General features: G+C 38.4%; 1 protein-coding gene across 10 annotated transcripts in view; it reads left to right on the top strand.

Annotated features, from left to right (window-relative positions):
- Positions 1 to 23,147, top strand: part of LRRC7 (leucine rich repeat containing 7) — a 268,314-nt gene extending 245,167 nt beyond the window's left edge. For 7 of the 10 annotated variants that reach the window (XM_048497223.1, XM_048497228.1, XM_048497225.1 and 4 more), the window contains one exon: positions 17,468 to 23,147. In XM_048497223.1, coding sequence (XP_048353180.1) covers positions 17,468 to 17,575 — 108 coding nt within the window. In that variant the 3' untranslated portion in view covers positions 17,576 to 23,147. Of the gene's footprint in view, positions 1 to 10,517; positions 10,576 to 10,662; positions 12,099 to 17,467 lie in introns of those variants that run through there. The other 3 variants (XR_007244582.1, XM_048497224.1, XM_048497227.1) reach the window with 2 other exon arrangements.
- The last annotated feature ends 415 nt before the right edge of the window (positions 23,148 to 23,562 follow it).

The following is a 23,562-nucleotide window of genomic DNA, read 5'->3' as shown; positions in this document are numbered from 1 at the left end:
AAGGTCCTTCTCCTCTGAGCAAAGGAGGACATTGCGCCTGCCCGTTGCAAGGGAGGGTAATGAGAGGAGACTTAGTTGTAGTTCTGGGAAGATGTTGGGCTAGGAACAGTTACTATGTTGTTCAGTTTTCTGTTAGTCAATCAGGTTTTGGTCTAGTGGGGGATCTGTCCTCTTCCCTCACCCCCACCTCTTCCATTCCTAATTTCTGTGGGGGTTCTGAGGGGGTACTATTTCTTCTGCACTGCTCTTCGGAAGTATCCAAAACTGAGGAGGAGGAGGGTTCTCCCAAGGGAAGCAGGAAGCTTAACTTCCTGCCTCTCCAGCAAACTGGTGGGAAACACCCACTATCAGGAGATATCCTCCTTCGCTCAGAGAAGGACCCTTCACAGTAAGTGTCCAGTGGTCGTTTCAAAACACATTCCTCTGCATATTGAACAGCCATTTATTAATTCTAATGTACAGCCTGTTCTATCCCCAAGACTTAATACAGTTCCTACATGCTTTCAATATTCTAATCTCATTTGACTGCAAGTAAATGTCATTATCACTGTAGTGTTTCCTAGTTAGAAGACAGGGAAGGACCTCAGAAAGTATTTATCATTCTGGTTTTTTACATAGCGATACTTGTTGATACATAATTTACTGTCATAGCTTGAAGCTAATTTTGCCATTGCACTAAATTTCATTACAAAGGGCATACAAGAAAATAATGTCAATTTAAGAGTATTTATTTAAAAGTTCCTTTTTTGTTTTACTAAGCTTATTTCAGCAAAATATTCGACAGGTAGGTGGAACTGAGTATAATTATAAACCCGAAAGGCCTTATATAAGGGAACTTTACAGATAAACCTTCCTTATCATATAAACACAGTATGTATCAAACAAAAGCAAGCTTATCAAAGTGAATCATATCATTTGCTGCTGGTTTGGGGGGTGGGGGTCACCCATACATTGGAAATTGTTATCTTCATTTACAGAATCTTGTTGGTTTTAGATCAGTATAGTTATTGCCAAGGTTTGGTTGAGTTTTTTTTCAATCTTGTTTCTTTAGTAGTGGGAATTTAGTAGTGTTAAGGAACAATGGCAAATTACACACTGATATGTTCTTCACTTCCAGTGGCCTTCTGCTTTAGATCAGATTTTTAATTACAAAGTCACTTTGATATATGATTTCGGTTGGATTTTCCATTATGCAGCTGCTCTGAAGTGACCACGCTTTTTAAAGGGGAAGCTCTTCATTTTCTTGAGAAGTGTGCTATCTCCCTGGGGTGAAAATCCATGATATTACAGAGAGGCTAATAAGACTCATCAAGGCCACTGGCCATTATCCCTTCGTTTTGGTCTATGTGGGAATGATGCTGTAAGATATAGCTTTTAGGATGTCACAAGGGATTATGAGGCTCTGGGTAGGCAGCTGGAGGATCTTGATGCACAGGTTGCCATTTCATCTCCCAATTGAAGGCCATGGCCCAGGACATAGAGAAGAATAGTGGAAGTGAACAACTGACTTCATAGATGGTTCTGCCAAGAATGTTTTGGCTTCTTAGACGATGGTTTGCGATTTCATGAAGATGGACATCTTGCAAGGAATAGGTTGCACGGTGCACCTCGTGGCAGTTGGCAGAAACATTTTTGCTAGGAGGCTCACAAACTTGATCAGGAAGGCTTTAAACTGAGTTATGTGGGAGTGAAACTGTATTCAAAAGAGCAAGAGTTTATCGTGCTGGATATAATAGAGAGAACTGAGTGAATAGTTCCAGAACTCAACAGTAGAAGGGGGAAAAAACTTAAATAAGCAGCCAGGGGGAATACTTCATGGTCTTAGATGTCCCTGCACTAATGACTAAGAGTGAGAAATAGTCAAGACCAACTTGAACTCTTAACACAGCTAAGCAAATATGATATAGTAGGCATCAGTGAATCCTGGTGAGATTGAGTCTCATGATTGTAATGTCATAATTGATGGATAAAACCTATTTCAGAGAAATAGATCAAATAGGAAAGGACAAAGAGCAGAATTATATGTCAGGGATGATTATACCTGTGAGGAGGTCCATGACTTAAATTCAAGAAGCCAAGTTGAAACGATCTGGGTAAAAATTAACAGGGATAGAAACAACCTCCTCATTGTGGAGGTCTATTACAGATTCCCAAGCCAGATTGAAGAGTTGGATGGTGCCTTCCTGGAACAGATGATCAAACTTTCACAAAGGAGAGAAGTAGTAGTAATAGGAAATTTTAACAAAAATCAGGATATTTGTTGTAAGTCAAACTCTACCAAGACTATAATGTCCAACAAATTCCTCACTGGCCTTACAGATAATTTCATGATCCAGAAAGTGGAAGAGGCAACAAAGGGATTGTCTAGTTTAGATCTGCTACTAACCAACAATGCGTGATCATGATCTCCTGGAGTTTGTTATATAGCAGAAAGGGGATGCCAAGTATAGTCAGACATGCATTCTAGACTTTAAGAAAGCTGATTTCAGTAAATTTAGGAAACTGTTGGATGTGATTCTCTGGTTAAGAATACTAAAAGAGAAGGATGGGAGTTTCTTAAAAGTGAGAGTACATGATGGCTGGAAGTTTCTTAAAAGTGAGATCCTGAAGGCACAATCTCAAACTGTTCTAATGAGGAGGAAAAACGGGAGGTGTCTAGGTGATCCAGAATGGATGTCTAAAGAACTTTCAACTGAGCTAAGATTAAAAAGGGACATGAAAAAAAAGAAATGGAAAAGAAATGGAAAAAAGGGGAAATCACCAAAGAGAAATTCAAACAAATAGCCAGGATGGTAGGGAGAAAGTCAGAAAAGTGAAAATGCAGAATGAGCTCAAGCTTGCTGGAGAAGTTAAAAACAATAAGAAAGGCCTTTTTTGTTATGTTCATAGCAAAAGGAAGAACAAGTAAATGGTAGGACCACTGTGTGGAGAAGATGGAGAAATGCTAACAGGGGATGGAGAAAGGACAGAATTACTCAACACCTTCTTTGCATTGGTCTTCTCCCAAAATGAAAACAGTGCTCAATCTGGCGAAAATAGAGCAGATGTTGCAGTAGCGAAAATCCAGCCTAGAATTGATTAAGAGGTAGTACTGGACTACCTACCTGCTCTAAAGAAATTCAAGTTTTCAGGACCTGATGAACTACATCACAAGGTATTAAAAGAACTGGCAGAAGAAATCTCAAAACCACTGGCAATAATATTTAAGAACTCCTGGAGAACAGGATAAGACCAAGCAGTCTGGAGGAAGGCAAATGTCCCCAACTTCAAAAAAGGGGACTCAAACAATTGCCACCCAGTCAGCCTGACATCAGTACCAGGAAAGATTCTAGAGAAGATCATTAAATAGTTTGTAAGAACTTAGCAGAAAATGCCATGATCAGTAAAAGTCAATATGTTTTTTTTAATGTTATCTCTTTTTTAACAGAATGACAAGCTTGGTAGAGGAAGGGGATTCTGTGGATGTAGCATACCTTGATTTCATAAGGCCTTTGACAAGGTCCCCCATGATATCCTTGCAAAAAGCTAGTCAAATGGCTAGACAATGCTGCTGTTAGGTGGATTTGTAATTGGTTGACTGACCAATTGCTCATCTTCATCCCGGAGAGAAGTGACTAGTGGGGTGCTAAAGGGTTCTGTCCTGGGCCCAGTGCTGTTCAATATTTCTATCAATGACTTGGAAGATGCAATAGAGGGCAAATTTGCAGATGATACCAAATTAGAAGGGGTAGTTAATGCCCTAGAGGACAGGGTCAGAATACAAACTGACGTTGACAGATTAGAGAGCTGGGCCAAAACTAACAACATATATTTCAACAGAGAGAAATAGATGATACTACACCTAGGCAGAAAAAGGCTGTGTCCAGCCTTCTCTTATATTCTCTCTGTCATACACCTCTGAAGATGCCAGCCACAGATGCAGACGAAACGTTAGGAACAAGATCTACCAGTCCACAGCCATGCAGCACAGAAAACCCACAATAACCAACATTGAAAATGATGCTGTTTGGGGGGTGGGTGGGGAATCTACCCTGAAACAGCATCACTTTCAATGTTGTTTAAACTAGGGAGCCCAGAGTATCCCTTTGAGGTGGATTTAAAAGGAGAATCATTAAAAGTGATGCTGTTTCAGTTGGATTCCCCCCCTTCAAAAAATAGCATCACTTTCAATGTTGTTTAAACTAGGAAGCCCTGGGTGTGTTCAGATTTGTGTGTTGGGGCATGTTCTATAATGTGATGGTGACTTTGAGATGACCTGGTGCAAAAAAAATGTTGTTTGGTAGTGGTGGAGGAGGGACGCTGCCCATATTGGGGGGGGGGGCACAAAACTCAGATTTTGCCCCGGGCTCCATTTCCCCTAGCTATGCCCCTGGATGCAGTCCAGATAAAGCATTAATCCTGCTGCATGTGCAAACTGGACTTAAGACTGCAGACTGAGCTAGTATCAAGTAGCAAATAATAGCTAGTAGCAAATAATAGCAGACTGAGCTAGAGCAATTTTGATTACAGGCAGTGGGTCCTATTCTGAGAGCTGCCCACATAAGCAACTCCCTGAAAACAGAAATCAGCACAGCTGAAGAAAGGGGAGAATGCTGTACTCTCTTCTTGCTGTGCAATGTTCTGTTTGCAGGGAGTCTTTAATGTAGTGGGGCATTCAGATATTATCTCACCTATGGTCCAAAGCAGTGAAGTCCATTGTGCTACGTAAGTAAATTAGGCATTGGATTATTCTATAAACAACAAGGGGGGGGGGAACTCAACCAATAGAAAACAAACTGTTATTTCCTTTTTTCTGACATGCCACCATAGCAAAAGAACTGGGGAAATTTTTAAAAAGGCAGATGTACTTAGCATCCAGCATGTTCCAGCAGCAACTTCTACTGCACAAGTCTCATAAAAATGTGAAAGTTACAAGAGAGAAGAATTTGTCTTACAACTGTGCTTCCAGTGTGTTAATTTCAGTGCCACTTATGTAGAAGTTCCCTATGGATTATGCACATAAACAGTTGAACTTCATAATAATCATAGTCTAATTGGATTTTTAAAATCTGAGGCAATAATTCAACCATTCTTTCACTGAATCAGAACACACTTCTGTGTATTGACTTCATAGCAAATCAGTGCAAATTTGATGAATGCTACTCATTTATGTACTGTAAACCTGAATCTGCTTAATAGCAGTTCTTAGTCTGTCAGATTGACCATTTGAAATATGGACATTCAACAAAAGCAGTATGAAATTGAACCAAAGTGGTCATTTTTTCTTAATGTCCTTATGGATTTCGTCTAGATGACCTGTATGATTAATAACACTGAGGTGAGAAATGACAATTAATGAGGAGAGAAAGAACCTCATTGGGAAAATTCCTGGCACCACTTAGAGCTGAACTAACTTGTCCCAACAATATCAACAGTCCCTTTGGTTAATTTGCACACAATTTCTTCTTTATTTTTTCTGGTTTTGGGGATTTTGCGATGGTTCATAGCCCTTCTTTGGAAACTCCTGGGCTCAGAAAGGATTAGAATGTAAACTTTGCCTCCCCTCCCCTGTCCCTCCAGCTTAGACTCATGCTTCAGGTAGGTGAACTGTACTCCTTGCTCAGTTCTTCACTGATTGCTGCAGCAACAGCCATCCTGAGAAAACTTCCCTGTCATTTTCTTAAAGATTTCCACTCACAAAAATTTTAGAAAATTTTTAAAAATTAAATAAAGTAAAATGAAAGTCATAAAGGGCCAGCATGGTGTGGTGGACTCTAATCTAGAGAACTTAGTTTGATTCTGCACTCCTCCACATGAGCAGCAGACTCTAATCAGAGAACCAGATTAGATTCCCCACTCCTCCACATGCAGCCTGCTGGTTGACCTTGGGCTAGTCACAGTTTTCTCAGAACTCTCTCAGCCCCACCTGTTGCACAAGGTGTCTGTTGTGAGGAGAGGAAAGGAAGGTAATTGTAAGCTGCTTTGAGGCACCTTAAAGATAGAGAAAAGCAAGGCATCAAACCAGCTCTTCTTCTTCTTCATCTATGGAGCTGCAGTCAATATTTAAATATTCAGTTTGCAGGTGGGAAATCCTCTCTACTAAAAACAAGCTAAACATAATCAAGATTTACATTTAAGAGCCTTACTATTACTCTCTTCTTCCTCATCACACTGGTTTGATTATCTGATTTGCTCAGGTTTCCAGGTTCATGTTTGATGTTTTAAAGATATTATTATCAGACTTCCTTTATTTTCTGTTTTCACACTTTAAGTACTGCGTGGGCTTATGTGTAATGGACTATGTTAGTAGAATTGCTGCCAAAATTCACTAGTTGCAGAGTTTCATTAAAATAGAACAAACAATGACACAGAGGGAATGGGAGGATTCATCAACTTCATTTTGGGTTCTGTCAAGCACCATGTATGTCAGGAGTCAGACCTTTGGCAACTTTAGAAAGCTTCTTCCATATCTCTCCTGTCCCTGATAGCTTCATATGAGGCTTGCTCAAGATATTTTTGTTTTATGAAGCCAGGTTTACAACTGCAAGGTCATGTTGTGTGGGAATGTTCACAAGAAACATTCACCATGTGAGAAGAATGAAGCACTATCTCCTGATGGCCTTACCACATCAAACTGAATGTGATTATTAAATCTTCACTCAGTTGTAGAAGCATGAATTTATTCATTTCAAATATAAATGTACTCAACTTTCTCCTAAGCATTACAGAACCCAAGGCAGGTAACAACAATATAAAAATATCTGGATAAAAACATTAAAACAATAGGTATATAAAATACATTAATGGCTTACTTAAAAACCAATTAAAAACCACTTCTTACCCCATTAGCAGGATATTTTCCAAGGCTCAAAGTGGCCCCAAAGCTGTGTACTTTGCAGACTTACTAGAAAGTCAAGCAGGTTGTTCCACAGGCATAGGCAGCCAAAAAAAGGAGGGGGGATCTCAAATCTCACTGGTATTGGAACCTGGCTAATTCTACCCTATTTATGAAGAGGGTCTCAGAATGTTTTCACATCTTTTCCATAAATTCCCAATGTCTACTTGCTGTCTGTCTAAATATTAGAGGTCTGTTCTTATTTATGTACCTTATGTACAGATAGAAAAATTCATTCTGGTGACTGTGGTAACATATTCACAAATGCAAGTCATTACTTGTTATTACAAGAAATGAGCATGGATGTGTGAACTGGTCCTTTTGCTAGAGTCACAGCATCAGTTACACCTAATCCACACAACCTGTCAGTGGAGTTGTAGCCACTTGACCACTCAGTCACATTCAGATAGTTTCAGATGCAAATATTTGTATGTGAAATAGCTGCCCATTTAACCATTTTAACAATCCAGTGCAATTCTTCCTTTTTTGCAGTTTGCAGTTGTGTGGATGGTTTCCCTTCATAAAAAAAAATTTTCCCTTCATAAAATTGTTAAAATGTTTGAAGTTGTGCAGATGGTTTTTCTTCACAAATGTTTTCCCTTCATAAAATTGCATGCTTGGTTGCATTTCTAAGTGCAGGCCTTAGAATCATCAGTGCAAGAGGAGAGAGGCTACACTTCATAACAAATAGATGAAGATTCAAAAGATGCCAAGTGGAAAGTCCATGGCTTTTTAACCAAGAAAAATCCAGCTTGTCTTTTGAACATGAAAAGACAGACACTTCAAAATATAACACATACACTATAGTAGCACTGCAAAAAGGAACAATTTTCGATCCATTCTCTACTTAATTGCAGTTTGTATCTATTTTGGAATTAAATGATTGAAAGTTTGTAACAGGACTGCTTTTATATGTGTACTTATTATTTGATTAGCAAGTCTCCCCTTTGTGGAACTTCTTAAACTACAGATGAAAATAAAATAAAATCAGACTTACTACTACTATTATACTACTAACATCCAGATTGTTATTCAGTATATGGATTGCTGGGTATTCCATGTTTAATTGGAGCAAGCAATTAATAATGATCGCTATTACTAGAATTGTATAGTTTTAGGTGTTCTGAATATTTGTATGGATAGCAGTTACACTGACAGCACAATGCTAAGGATGTTTATACAGAAGTATAAATTCAATGGAGCCACATGCACAAGATTGCAGCCCAATCCAAAGGGGGATGTGGTAGAGCAGCAGCTGGGGATGGCACCATGGCAACATACCTCTACCATCTCCAAAGGGGTTTCAGGCAGCCCATAATGGGGAAAAACAGAGAAACCCTCAACTTCCTGAAAAACCTGTAGGGGGAAGTCTGACTTACACCACACTTTTTGGTGGTGTAAGTCGGCTGTTGGCATAGGGGGCTAAAATCCTGTTGGAAGCTGACTAAAGTCGGCTCCGCCTTTGGGAATGCCATGATGTTGGCATGGCAGTTGCAGTGGAGGCTCACCATCGCAGGAAGCAGCTTCTGGGTTCAGCTGCCATGCATCCACATGGTGGCCCAGTGTCAAGTTCAGTGGCCCAGTATTTGCACCACACAGTGGGCATGGACGTTGGCATAGGACTCCCACAACTTCCAATGTGGCTTCAGTCTCCACTCCTCCCCACCCCCCATTGCATTCTTAGAATATTACATGTTAAGTCATGTTTGTAATTTTATGACTGTATAATTTTAAAAGTGATGCTATATTAGATTAGTTCTTTGTATAGATCTCCTGAAAAAACTGATTACACTGCAAACATATTTGTTTAGCAATAAAGTCTCTGTATCTTCTGCCTACTTTATTTTTTAGTCAGTAAAAAATTTGCTTGTTCAGCCTTTTATTAATCCTAGGACCTAGATCAGAATCCTGTTTCTCCAGGGACCATACTCTATCAGTTCCTACCAGCATGGCATGGCCAATTGGCCATGCTGACAGAGGCTGATGGGAATTGTAGTTCCTGAACATCTGGAGAGCCGCAGGTTCCCTACCCCTGACCTAGACCATTCTAAATAGATATTCTTTTCAGATTTGAGTTGTTGACCAAACTTAAACATAGTGCTGACAGATTCATTTACTTAAACTCAGAACTGCTATATTTGCATATAAAATAGATTATTTAAAATTTTATCCCACTTTTCTAAGATATGGTGAACAGTGTTAGAAACCAAATACAACAAGCCAGTACAGCCTAACCTTAAAACAACCAAAACACATAAAAGAGCAACAGCATCATTAAAACTACAGAAGGCAACAACTGTTCAGCTGTAAATATTCAACATCCCCATTCCAAAATAAATAATTTAATTAGCTGTGACTCAGATCAGAAACCATTGTATCCATCTGTAGATACATAATTTAATGAATCAGGGCCATGTACAGATTCAAAAAATATTTTCACAGACCTGAAGAACCCAAAAGGTTTGCTATAAAATACTAACAGTTGCCAAAAATGGGAGTGAGTTAAATCCATCCAAAAGACACTAAGCAGCAAGGGGAGGGGGAGGAGCTAGCCAGATTGGTTGCATTCCTGGATGCCATCATTGCTGACCCCAGCTCTGGACGTGCTGTGTCTTTTCTTAACAGCTGGCAGGTAGACTGCTAGACAAAGCAGGGTGTCCAACAGTCACTGTTGAGGGCAGTCCCACCACTGCCATCTCTCATCTGTAGGTAGAGAGAGGAGGAATAGGAGCTACCCCATCCGCTATCTCCCGCTCTGAGGAACCAACAATGCAAGTGGGCATCAGAGAAAATGGGGGAGACATAACTGCATACACTCTCCATGCGATCCAGAGGGATGGGGAACAAACAACCAGTGAGGAGAGGACTGGATGGACAACTAGGCAGGAGGAGGAGGGAGAAGGAAATACTCCTCTTCCCCCTGTGTGTGTATGGTGGATCCCTGTGGGGGGGAAATATGGAATTCCTCTCTGTGAGTCTCACGGATCTCTGCTTGTACAAAATAATACAAGAAAATTCAGTAATAGAAAATAAATAATAAACCAAGGAAATCTGATAGTGAATCTTTTAGCTTACACAACCAACTAAAACCAAAAGGTTGAGGTCTGCTTTTCTTTTTTAAGGAAAGGAAAATGAGGTCACCATAGTAGGAATGCTATCTCCTACAACTCCTACCTAGCTTTCCTTTCTAAGATGTTTTTGTTCCAGACTTGCCCTGATATAATTTAACTGGAAGAAATGTACTTAAGACAGAGGCTATGGAAGAGAAACACAGGCATAAGGAATATTCAGTTGCCCTTATCCACTTACCCTCATTTCCTTTCAAAATCACCACTGCTTTCATTTACATTTGATTTTGGCAAACTTTCATTTAAATGACATTGAGTTTGCCCCTGAGTTTATTAGTCTTTCACTATTAGAACTCAGTTCTGCTATAGATAGTGAGAAAATGGCACAGAATTCTTATAACGGGGGTTGGTTGAGCACTTCTGTGTATGTGATTACCCTATTAGGGATGCTCCTTAGCATATGGATTGTGTCTTATGTCTCCAGTAGAGATTGCAGGCATTCAAAATACCAGTTACCAAAGAAGTGGGCAGTGGCAGAGTAGCCAAACCGCAGCCACAATACTTTCCTTTTTCAGATTTCAGAACCTGGTTATTACTCTGACCTCTGGCCAGCAAACCTGGGGTGGTTCCATGGTAAGTCTTAAATGAATTCAAACATAATTATTATTTTGTTAACCATAATTGGTTAATGAGGTTCTAAAATATTTATTCTTATTGCAGATGGCAGTGAATATACATGACCCTGTGGATATCTCCTAACCCCTGAAAAAACAAAATCACCTGACACAGCCCACTTACAAAGCATCATCAGAACGTCTGAGTTAAGGAAACAAAGATGACTATTGTTCGCTCGCCTCATGCATTGCCATGGCTCATCAACAAAGACATTTCCAGTACTTCTGAGTCCAATATCTCCAACAGCATAAACCAGTTAAATTTGTTACTACAAGGCCAAATTAAAATAAAATGGAACAGCTTTTATCTGGGATCATATTCCTTTTCTCTGAAATCTAGCATGCATTTTGTTAAAGGAATTACTTTATAGGCTACTGTGTGAAAGAGATCATATAAGATCTGCTGGTTAAGTAATACAGTTCAGTTTAAATGGTCTTTCACCAGAGTGGAAAATGAAATACTATTTTGACGTTCAGTATATCTTTTAACATTAATTTGATATCTTTAGAACTGCAGCCATGTGAGGCTGAAAGTACAATTGTGCCACTTCAGTATGGAACCAGATAGGCTTGGAATTATTCACAAAGCATTTCCTTGCTTCAACAAGTTTTGAGACCCTGTTTCACGTTAATTTCTTTTGAGTTTCTGTACTTTTGAAAGAATTATAATATACATAATATACACCTACTTTAATACTGCCCTAAATAACCCATTTGTTCAGAAGACAATGGCTAGGATTCCTTTTGCTTTCTCTGCTTCCATTTGTGACACTCATCCTGTAGTATGTGCCATTATAACAGTGAAGTTTAAGAGCGCTCACATCTTCATATGCTCTTTGTCACCAACTACATCTGATTTTCATGCGAAAGTTGTAGAAGGAGGAAGGCTTGAGACTGAAAGATTGTTTATAAGAAAATAAATTATACCAGTCAACATCCCATAGATCAAATGATCCATGCTGCATGTATAGGGACTATGTTCTGATTTAGTGATTTAAATGCTGGGATAGGAATAGTTTCTTGTGTTTGCACTGTATCAAGATCTGACAAACAGAACCAAAAATGGAAATAAGTTTCCTTGTTTCCTGTCAGAGGACCACCTGAAATCTGCCACCCTTCTTTTTTTAAAAAAAAGGCAGCAGGACTACTCTGGAGTTAGTTGATACAAGTTAGGGGTTTTTAGTCCATAGGGCGGAAGCCAGACCATCCAATAAGAAAGGGGCATCTGCAGACAGATGGTTTTGTACCAAGACCATTTACTATAATATAATAAACTATCAGCCTTTACAAAATACCCAGAATCTAAATGGAGGTCAGCATCAGACTGGCTACCAGAAAGTAGTTTGCTGAGATTTTGCACACTTAATTCAAGGCTTCATTGAATGTCTTTAATCTGTCAGAAATTTGTACTCTTTCTCTTAAATTATTTTCCTGCTATTTGTTAAAACAATATTAAAATTAATTAAAAGGTTTTCTCTTTAATGTGTGAGCTCTCTGTTTATTATGACACTTCTTGCTTCCTTCTACAGAAAAATAGTATATTTGATTACTCTTACTTTTACAATGCAACACTACAAATACCTAAATATAGATAAATGTTCTATTCTTATAGACCCCTTGGGAGCATGTGGGAATCTGGAACGTGCACAGGCATTTTCTGTGTGCAAGGGTTTCCCTACTTTCATAAATAGAAAAGATCAGTGCATGATGGCAGAACTGAAATGAACTGAAACATCACTCAATGGCTCAGACATAACTCAAAACTATGGTTTATTTTAACCATGGCTATGTGAAAATAGAATTCTGACTTGTAGGATTTGACAATTGTTCAGCTCCTGGTTTGCCTCACCAAATGCTGATTTCCATTATCTCTAGACTAAACCAGGATGAATACATTCTGATATGTGAGATGATATTGCTGTTTTCCATGAAGTTATTGGCAACTATATGTGTATGGATCACAGTCTTAACAGCATGCAAAAGTGTCAAATCTTTACTCACCTACCATGTTTACTATGTTACTTTAGGCAGGCACAGTCCCCATGCTATACTATTTCCCACTTGAAGATTAAAGAGCCCTTTGGGGATTGGGCGGTATAGAAATCCCATAAATAAATAAATAAAAATAAATAAATAAAGTGCGGTCAGTTGTGGTACGGTGGCAGAGAAAATAGTATGCTTCCACATTAGAAAATAGTTCCTAATGAATATGAGAATAATTCATTTTTAAATGCTGCCTTTGTCAAAGCCATTATTCTGCAGGTGAGGTGAGCAGGGACTAGCCGGGGGGAGGAATCTTCAGGCTGCCCACCAACAAAGTAGGAGGCAATGGCAGCGAGGCTTGGCTAGTGGGGGTGGGGAGAGAACACGAGGATGAGAAGGAGCACACCGGTGGCTGCAGATGACTGAATTTGTCCACAGCCTATCCCATGTCACTGCAGAGCTGAGTCATGCCCCACATCCAGCCTCTTATAAAGAAAGGAGGGCCAGCAAAAGGCGAAGAGAGCGAGGGTGGGGAAGCAGAACTAGGTAGGCACAAGGACACAAGCAGAGCATTCTACAACAAATAAGGGCCAGCATGTGGCAGATGAATATTCAACTGTACTTTAATCTTTCAGTGGAAAATAGTAAACCTATCTCAAAAAGCTGTTGTAAGAATAAGAGAGAGGGACCTTGTATGCTGTCTAGAATTCAGTAGAACCATAATATTACAAACTTTTGAAAAGTATTCTCCAATTCAAAAGTGGTTTGATAATATGGCACATAGTTCTGTTAATCAAGAAAAATCTTGGTTTGAATGTTTCTTGCCACTAACATTAATTGTATGTTCAAATAGAGAGGCCAAAAGTCCCCACACCCCAAGTTACCTTGCTATATATTCTGATCACCAGAAGAAATACTCCCATAAAAATGTTTGTCCCTCGAAACTATCTCCGTGCAACATTGTTAAAAAATAAAATGAAACAAAGCAGCAGTATAGGAGAAATGCAATATATTTGCAATGTCTCTTGTCATCTGGGGATTTTCACCAAATTCCAGGCATGGAGAAGAAAAAATGAAACCTGGTTTTTACCAGAATTGTTAAACTGCTGCTTTGAAATAACAGTCCAAAACAATTTAAACTTGTGTGAAGCGTGAAGCATGAAGGATGAAACAGATATGCATAAGATCATCTATATTCCATTTATATAGCTTGGAATAAACTGACAAACTTTTATTAGTAAGAATTCAAGAAAGAAAAAGACTGGTTGATCCATTTCAGAGATTTAATAGCAGAAAAAAGCCCTTTGGGGATGGGGGCAGTATATTAAATTGGATATAAATAAATAAATATATAAATAAAATTAGTATGTAACCAAGGAACATTCAAATTATCACGCATACTGAATTTGATAATGTTGGAATTTTATACAGTCTCAGTAAATTAAAATTAATTCTATTGATGCTTGTAGGAGTGCTTTGCACCATGCATGTTTGTCCTGAAATGAGAACTGCAAAAGCCATTACTGTTCTCTCAATTATGATATTACTAGAAAACAATGTAAATATTGTCCTTCAACTCAGATTTGGTTAATAAACTCCACAATACAGGATTATCACTACATTATTCTGCTCATTGATTAATCACTGTGGGTTATATCATGTTAGATCCTTGGATCAGGATCTTAGTGACTACCTGACAATAATGCTCTAGCTCTCACTGAGGTGATAAATGTATGTCTGGGTTCTACTATTTCATGAACAATAGATGTTTGATTGCATCGCCTTACAAAAAAAGTCCCTCCAAATATAAATAAATGACATATTCTAGCTTACTGCTGGCCATCTAATCTTCTACATGGAGGGAATTTTATATAGAGAGGAGAATTTAAGCATTCAGTCTTGGGAGACCCATCTACAGTCTGAAGTATTGAGCAAGCCTGACACCATTCTGTAGATTCCTTCTGACCCCCCCCCCCCCCATATCTGCGTCTTTTGTCTTTAACTTTTCTTGCTTCCATCTCCCTGGCAGCTTCTCTGGTGTTCCAGACACTGGGTTGAGGCAGCCCAGTTGCATAATGTCAGCACAATGACTTGTGGAAGACACCTTGCTGTCTTCTGTATTCCCCTCTCCACGTTATTTCCTCTTTCCCTTCTTTTGACAGCCTCCATATTCTAGCTTTCCCCTGCTTTTTCTCCTTTTCACCAATCTACTAACCTACTGTTTATCTTCCCTCCATCTTCAGCTTTATAATTTATGTATTTATTTAATTTATACTATATCTTTCTCTACAATGGGATTCTAAAGCAGCTCACAGCATTCTCCTCTTCTCCACTTTATCCTCACAACAACCCTGTGGAGATAGGTTAGTCTGAGTGTGTATGACTGGCCCAAATTTACCCAATGACCATTATGGCCAGTAGAAGATTCAAACCTGGACCTCCCAGATCCTAGCTTGAAACTCTAACCACTACATGACACTGACCATCATTGGGAGGCTGCTGTTGAACATACAAGTCAGTCATGCAGTAGTGAGTCATCCAGTGGGTGCTGCAAGCTTGGTACTGACGTGCCCTCCCTTAATGGCCTAGAGCATCCCGCCTTTTGCTGACAGAAACCGAGGCGTGAAAGCTGGCACTATGTTTATAGTTGCCTAGCAACTCTCACAACTCCCACTGAGAGGGCACATTAACACATGAAGCTACTTTATACTGAAATAGACTATTGGTCCATAAAGGTTAGTACTATTTACTTGGACTGGTAGAGTACTGTTAGACTGGTAGAGACTCTCCAGCATCTCAGAGGTTTTACACATCATCTATTACTTGATCTTTCCAAGTGAAGATGCTAGGGATTGAACCTTCGGCATGCCAAAAATATATTATATCTCTGAGCTATGCTCCCTTCCCAGGGGCATTCATTTCTTGAAGCTGTTGGTGCTACTTCTATTGTTTTGGGAGTGTTAACCCTGTCCCTTTTTTTTTTTTTTAGATTTCAGCTTTTTCTCAACCTAGTTGAAAGATCTCTCTTGTCTGTTCCTGGCCCCAATATCTGGACTTACATATCCACAGGCTGGGCCAAGTTGAGAATTAAACATATTGATTGTGCCAATTAAACATATTGATTGTGCCAGTGAGACTTTACTCATAACTATTAGGCTGTCTGACGGACTAAAGAGCAAGGAGCGGGTCTTGGGTCCCTTTTGTTTCCAATTTAGAGGACTACAGGAAGAAAAGTAGTAGTGGAACTTCTTGGTGATTGAAAAGTTGTCATGGGCATTTAAGTTTTTCATCCTTTCCTTCTGTTGCATAGTTCCTCCTTGCTACTTCCTGTATCATTTCATCTATATTTCTGGTTATGTCAGTTGAAAAAGCGGGACTTTTAAATCTACAGATTTATTTTGTAACAATTCATACAACTCATTATTTCACAATTACACTGGGTACATTGCTATTGTACCATTGTATTCTGAAAGAGGGATTAGCTTCTAATTAATTGAAGATGGATGTGGAGGGAGGGGGCTGATAAGAAGCAATTCTTACTCCACAGTTTATATTTCCAGTTAAACTTTTGTTTTTCCTCACTGCAGGCTTATCCACCACATAACCAGTCTGAAAGGAACAAAGATGTGCACCCAAGTCTACCAATATTCAGATATGGCTACCCTTTGCATATGCCCTCCCCCCAAAAAAACTTGCCCAGCTGAAGCCTTACAAATGCTGTGGTACATCCTGCTTCTTGGTGAAAACAACATTGGATGTTACCTCAATGAGTGAAAAACCTTTGCTTTGATATTAATAACATACAGTAGACACACAATGCATTATTACTATAACAGCTCTATAGCATAAACTATCATTCTTCCCTATTAAGAAATATCAGCCAGTAGCCCTTGATAACTAATAGAATAAAACTTTAGGTAAAACATTGTATAGTCCTTGTGTGTTACAGACTTGTGCCCATCATTTTCCATTTTTTGTAAAATCTGGATCCCTGTGAAACTTCATTTTTATTTTATAATCCTCATGAGGAAAGAGAATTTTGATAAGAAAGTTATGTCTACTTATAAAGCTGTAGTCAGAATGTGTCCATTTGACATTTGTGCCATTTTCTGTACTATAGTGCTCCTAGCACCCGTTGCTGTTCTTTTCTCCTCCTCCCCACCCCCTCTGGTTTGCTTTTAAAAATTCCAAACCAAATTATTCAGCAAAATGCAGGCATCTTGCATAAACAAGATGGGTTTCTTTGGCAGAAAGGTTGACCTGGTTTTACATGACTGATTCATGCTTGGTATTTGAAATAGTGCTTGTTGTCACTTAATGGTTGTTAACATGTGATCCTCATGTGTAGCAGCATACATATGAAGATCTTTTTGACAGATGGTCAGTGCTGATCTCTTGAAAAGGAGAGTGTGAATGAACTCAGCCCTCTCAGCTTTTACACATGAGACTGGCACTACCCACTGTGAGAGCTGCAATTATCTATTAGCTGATGTGTGGTGGGTCTGATGCAGCAAGGTACAGTGAAGTTCTGGTTGAAGACTGGAGAGTTTCTTGTATACTTACATGCACAGGGCTCAGTCTGATGATAATATACAAAGTAGTCTTTTCCAAGGTGCAGCTATCCTCAGTGACAAAACTGTCAATTGAAAGCATTATTAGACTACAGAAAATGAGTCATGAAATAAATATGAATGTAATTTAAAGATGATGTAGGGTTGCATGCAAACATGCTGACAACTTCATACGGCTACTGCAAGGGGGCAATATTGTATTGGATTCATTGTTCTACTATTTATATATTGTTGTATTCCTAGTACTGATCTTCAAGCTCCATGTGGCCACAATGATAGTTTTCTCTTCTCTTACAGGCAAATGGACACAGTTTTGTACATATGGAACATGAAAAAGCTGTATTACTACTGAAGAGTTTCCAGAACACAGTAGATCTAGTTATTCAACGTGAGCTTACCGTCTAAATATTTTTATAAATAGTGAAATATGCCTAGCCAGATCTAATGTTTAATTAAATACAAATTTATATATATACATATATAAATATATATAAATACATATAAATATAGAGGAAACAATTTTTTTGCCAATTGCTGGACCAATGGCAAATATAGTGCCAAATGTACGTACGTCAGTATTTGATCATCCTGAGGAAAAAATAACTCTATAAATATCATTTCCATGTTACTTATTAATTTTCATTGTATGCCTCTGGCTGTGCATTGGTGCCAGCTACTTTTTCATAATCTTTTAAAATTGTTTCTGGATATCATGTAATTTTAGAATACACAAGCACATTCAAGAGCTTAACAAATTCTATTGTCCGCTAAAAATACTGCCTCGAAGTTGAATATGCCTTTAGAAAGCAAACAACATAAAATCATTCCCATAGAAGTGTCCAACAAGTCAGATATAACTGGTTTATAGAAAACTATTTTCATAGACACCTATAAGAAAAAGTATATAAATCAAATCATTATTATGTTATTTTTTTCCAGTGCAAATGCATGTATGCCTTATGGAATGAACTTTACAGACACATGGGCTGGGTGGTATTACACATGCAAATTGTGGCTTCCTTCTGCATACAGTCACAGTATCTCGTAGCACCCAAAAGGTGATGATTAGGGAACTATTGTTGTATCAGGGATGTGTATGGACTAGCCAAAATGGTTAGTACCGTACATTATATTAGGATCACAAGGAAGGATGGAGAATAAGGGGCTTCTATCATTTGATTTCACAGTCTCATGCCTGTCAGCATGTTTGCAGTCTAGCACTTTGTATAAGGATAATTTGTGTAGGATCATAACTAGCCAAAATATTAGCTTACAAGGTAAAACAGTCCTTATACATAATTCGCTAAGGGCTGGAATGTCACAACAACTAAATCCCCACCAATTGGCACGCAGAACTCGCTAATTGGGGAGTTCATTGTCCCAGCATTCCAAACATTCCCCTGCCTGCCTTCCCCTGACCCAAGCCTCCCTATTTTACCTCCCACACCCACCCCAAGCCTCCCTCGCCCGCTCTCTCTCAGGGCCCAAGAAGTTACCCAGGTCAGCTGGGCAGCCTATTAGCATGCTGGAAGGGGCTGATGGGAATTGTAGTCCATGAACATCTGGAGAGCCACAAGTTGCAGATCCCTGCCCTATTTAGTGCTCATTTTATTTTAAAATAGGCTTTATTGCTAGTACATAAATAATATCTTAAACACTTGGGCCTATAAATAGCCTTGAGAAGCATCTATCATGTTGCTTTTGAGGGTGCTTTTGGCTCACAACATATAAACTTGGGACAGAAGTAGCAAATAATTTTCAACAGTGAGAGGATCTGTTTGAGTAGCAACTGATGACTGGCCAGGAAGCATTATCTTTATTGACAGTGACCACCACACTTTTACCTTTACACGTTCTATCCAGCTTTGCCTAGTGCAATTTCAAATAATCAGATGGCAGAACAAGCTTACACCCTGATCCCAAAGGGTCATCAGTATGTAATTCATTCCCCTCTAAAGGAACAGAACGGCTCAATTGGAGCAGTACATTAATGTAGGAAGTGAACCACATGAATCCATGTTCCCTGGATACTTCGTAAAGTATGCAGTTAACATTTTCCCATCATAAATTATGAAACTCTTTCAAGTAATATATAACATTAAAGCTGCACTGAATGTAAGGTGAGCTTTTGATTAAAACAAATAGCATCCTAAAACCCAGCTTTGCACTTGTTTTCAGACCTTGTCCCCCCTATCTACTGTTTTTCCAAAGTTTTTAAAGGGGCTGTTTCTTCCTCCTTTACTGTACTATCCTAGCCACTCTTGGTCATGTAGTGGAGCCAGTCATATTTGGTGACTTCAATGAAAGTGAGCAAAAGCCAATGTCTCCTGTTGAAGTTGACTGGACAACAAATTGTTCTATCTGAAGTACTAGTTTTAGCAATGCCTGGCTGGTCAGGGTGTGAAAGAAGACTAGAAAAGCAAGGAAAGGACTGGAATTTTCCATCACTCCTTCCCATCAAATCTTGGCAAGTTTTTAGACAGTCGTCGTAAAATTTATGTAGTGATAGATGTTCAAAACACTTCACATACATTGTCTCAGTAATACAACCAGCATAACAAGCTTTTAGGATAGGATTGCTTTAAACAGCTCTGAACGCGTGCATCCATGCTACCCTTACTCCAAACTACAGAGGCACGTAACATTGTCAAAGCAAAGCAAACTGGGTTGGTTATCAGTTCAGTAGGTGCATATGTGGAGATCCTTGTGGCCTACTTCTCCATTTAGTTCTAATCGTATCAATTCAGTATTAGTCTATTAATCGCTTTGGTAGCAAGGGACACAGTATTCTTTGTAATCTGCAAATGCTTCCTAGGCCTGACCCTAAATCCAGGCAGAGAACACACTGTAGCAATTATATATTGTTCTTACTCATCTCAAGGAATGGAAAGGTGTTTGTTGAAAAATGTAGAGGCGTATGCTAAAAGATGTCAAGTAAGTGTTATTTTCTGTTATATTTGGACATAAATTTGTTAGGGGTGTTAGAACTCTTACTGCACAGGAAGTAATTTAGTTCTGGAGTAACTCAATGGTTTAGCCACTTTAGTTGAGGAGCTTCATTAAATTTATGGTAATATGATTTCTGAAAATATAATTAGGTAACTGATTTATTTATGTATCACCGTTTTCATTCCCAAAGCAATTTAAATTTTATGATTTTGTATATTTTTAACTTTATCAACCAAAACTACATCAAACTGTTAAACTTCAACAGCCAAAAATAACTCAGGACAGCCCCTCAGGGTTGCATGCAACATACGAGTCTCATTTCAACTGTGTTATTCGGTGAAATAATTATGAACCATAAGCAACAGGTGAGCATAATGACACTGTACTTTTACAAGGTCTGGCCATGTAAGGATACCACCAGAATCACATGCAAGCTACTGAACTTGCAAGCATAACTACTACCGGTCCTCTTCAGACTGAATCCTGATTTCACACACTAATTAAATTAAATGAAGCCTGAGTTTCATTGCTCTCGTGTGCTATGGGATAGAGATCTTTGAATCTCAGATTCCTTCTTCAGTCTAGTCTGCAGAACAGGTCAGTCTTGAACTGAAACTGTAATGAAAGTGTAGAAAAGCTGGTATTCTTTGATTTTGTTCCCACTCACTAGAACAGCTGTTCGTGGACTAGGATTAGAGCACATAGAATGTCACTGCAAAGATTGTAGAAATTACCATCATTTCAGTATCAATTTGCTGGGGTCTATACACATAGCTAGGATTTGCTTTTTGAGCAAATGCCACAAAAGTAATTCTAAAGAATTAAATTTTAGAGTCCTTGAATTGTCTTTCTAATATTTTGTTCTGTTTAAAAAACTGATGGTTGCCTACATAATAATGATTGTAAGCAGTTGCTTCTGAGAAAAATGTGCCTAGTGAAACAATTGATTTTGCCATTTCTGGCATTGCCATATATTTTGTCCAAGTTCTGCATAAAATATAGTTCTTAGCTTTTAAAATCAACCATTCTTCCATCGTAAATCTAGTGCCTATGAAATGTGGACTAAAAGTACTTCCCACACAGAATACTCAGTTGCTTATGCTGCCAATGAAACAAATGGGTACATGTTTTTTCCTAAAAATTACACACTTATTGCAGACTATGCCATCCATTTTCCAAACTAAAAACAGCTTTGTGCAAAGCTAGCTTGTGAATATACTGAATTGACCTCAATGTATGTCCCTCTAGCAAACAATCATGCAAACCACAACAAAAAAGGAAAAAAAACCTAAAGTGTTAATCCATTCTCATGTGAAGGTTTGGAAAGTGTCACAATTAGAAATGCCAACTCTCTTCAAAATTACCCAATGATAAGCTAGCAACTGAGTTTTTTTCAAGTTGGATCATGTGCCACCTTTCTACTTATGTGCCTCTCTACCTGGTGTTATAGAAGTAGTGATCTGCTGCTGAGTGCATTTCTTTTGTACTAGGCACTTCTAAGCTCCTTGCAGAACACAGGGGACAATTCTAAGCAGGTCTACTCAGAAATCAGTCTCATGTTATTCAGCAGGGCTTTGTCTCAGAGCCCTGAGGATTGCAGCCATAGATACTTTTGCTCACACAGAACTTTACATATCAGAGGAAAATACCAAGTGCAGTCGATGATCGCTTCTGCAACAGGCAAAGAGCAACACAAGTGGAAACATAGTATAGGATCTAAACCTTCAATTAAGAAATGTTTATTGCTTTCATGTACTTCAGGTAAAATTTAGATGAAGCTCAGACTAACATACTTTCATCAAACACTATCTTTCATTAGGAACTGCGATAACATTTTACAATCGCATTTTCTTAAAATTTAGATATATTTTTTCATGTAGTGTTGCATTGTGTTCCAAGTGTAAAAAAGTATAAGAACTTCTAGACCCATAGTATGTATCGCGCATAAATGCAATGAAAGTTATTTTAATATTTGCTGTGCATGAGCGTGATGGTGCAGTTATCATCTGAGCAGCCCGACACTGACACCTAAAGGCAAAACATAGTTTGGTCTCTACACTGATCTTTGAAAATCTACTCAATTTCTCAATCTAGAACTGCAAAAACAAAAACAAACATTAATTCAGATTGAAAACAAGTCCTCTCTTGCTAGTCTTTGTGAATCTTTCAGATGTGCATTAAAAGTTACCAGTAAAATATGTTAATTCACAACATTTCACTACATCTAGAATGTTCACGCCCCCTTGTAAAAGCTTTTATTCTAAACATCAACAAAGCCACACCAGTTCAGCACAAGAGGCTGAATTTTTATAAATTGGGGCCTTCCCTGCCTCTTTGCTAGCTTACGTGGCTTAACACTGGGCAAGATACTTATTAATTTTTCTACTTGTGAGTACTGTAATGAAGTCAAATCAACAACTTACTTTATTACAAATTTTACCATTTTATAAAACACATGTTTAATTATAGAGATAGCTGTATTGTAATTAATATTTTGAGACAATTGTGACTTTGAGCTTAAATTATATACAGAACAGTCATTTTTGTATGTGTTACAAAGATTGATATGACAAACTATACTTTTGAGTTTAATTACAGTATCATTGTAAATAAAGCTGAATCATTTACTACTTTATGAACATAGATTGTGAATGTATTTAAATGTTTTTGCAGTATAAGGATTTACTGAACTTGAAAGCTGCTTCATTTTATGTGCAAAAAGGAACGTAAACTATATTTTAAATATCTGGATTCAGTGAAAGCAATTATCTTTAATTTGCACATGCAGGTGGTATCCTTCCCATTTTATTTTGTGTACTGACACTAACTAGTAAGGTGCATATTGTCGAGAATGCATTTTGCAGATGCTTTCTGTACATAAAAAGAATACAGGGACTCAAAACAATGCTGTGCAGTGTATAGCAGAGCCATTTTCGGCTTTGGTGTACTCTACCTTTTTCAGTATTTAAAAAGTGTTTTGAATACTATATTAAAAGTTTATTGTATAAATAAAGTCACCTTATTGTAACTAGTCTGTTGTCATATTTGTAAGGCACCAGGGGAAATTCTTTAGTTTTGCTAATTCACAGAAAGCAAAGCAAGTACAGAAAAACTATATTAACATTTATTACCTCATTTCAAGTTATGTGAGGTACTGGAAGGACATCAAACTGCTGATTGGATTTCATTCTACACAGCATAAGGAATCTTCCAGAAGTCAACTTCCCCGCAACAGCAGCTCAATGCAGCTAAATCATCCACATACCCCAGGAGTATGGAGTTACTAATCTGTGTTTAGGTGGCAATGCTTTCTGCTTAGTCTAACAGTAGAGCTTATGACCATGTTCTCATGGCAGTCACCTCCACAAATGCTTTGACTGTAAACACCGTTAGTGAAAAATCAGTCTACCTAAGAGCAGGCATAGCTTGACCAACTTGAAATC

This window comes from Sphaerodactylus townsendi, linkage group LG05 (genome assembly GCF_021028975.2).
Source record: "Sphaerodactylus townsendi isolate TG3544 linkage group LG05, MPM_Stown_v2.3, whole genome shotgun sequence".
In the NCBI taxonomy this organism is placed as follows: Eukaryota; Metazoa; Chordata; class Lepidosauria; order Squamata; family Sphaerodactylidae; genus Sphaerodactylus; species Sphaerodactylus townsendi.
Note: the sequence above shows the minus strand (reverse complement) of the source record. Positions and strands in the feature narration are given on the sequence as shown.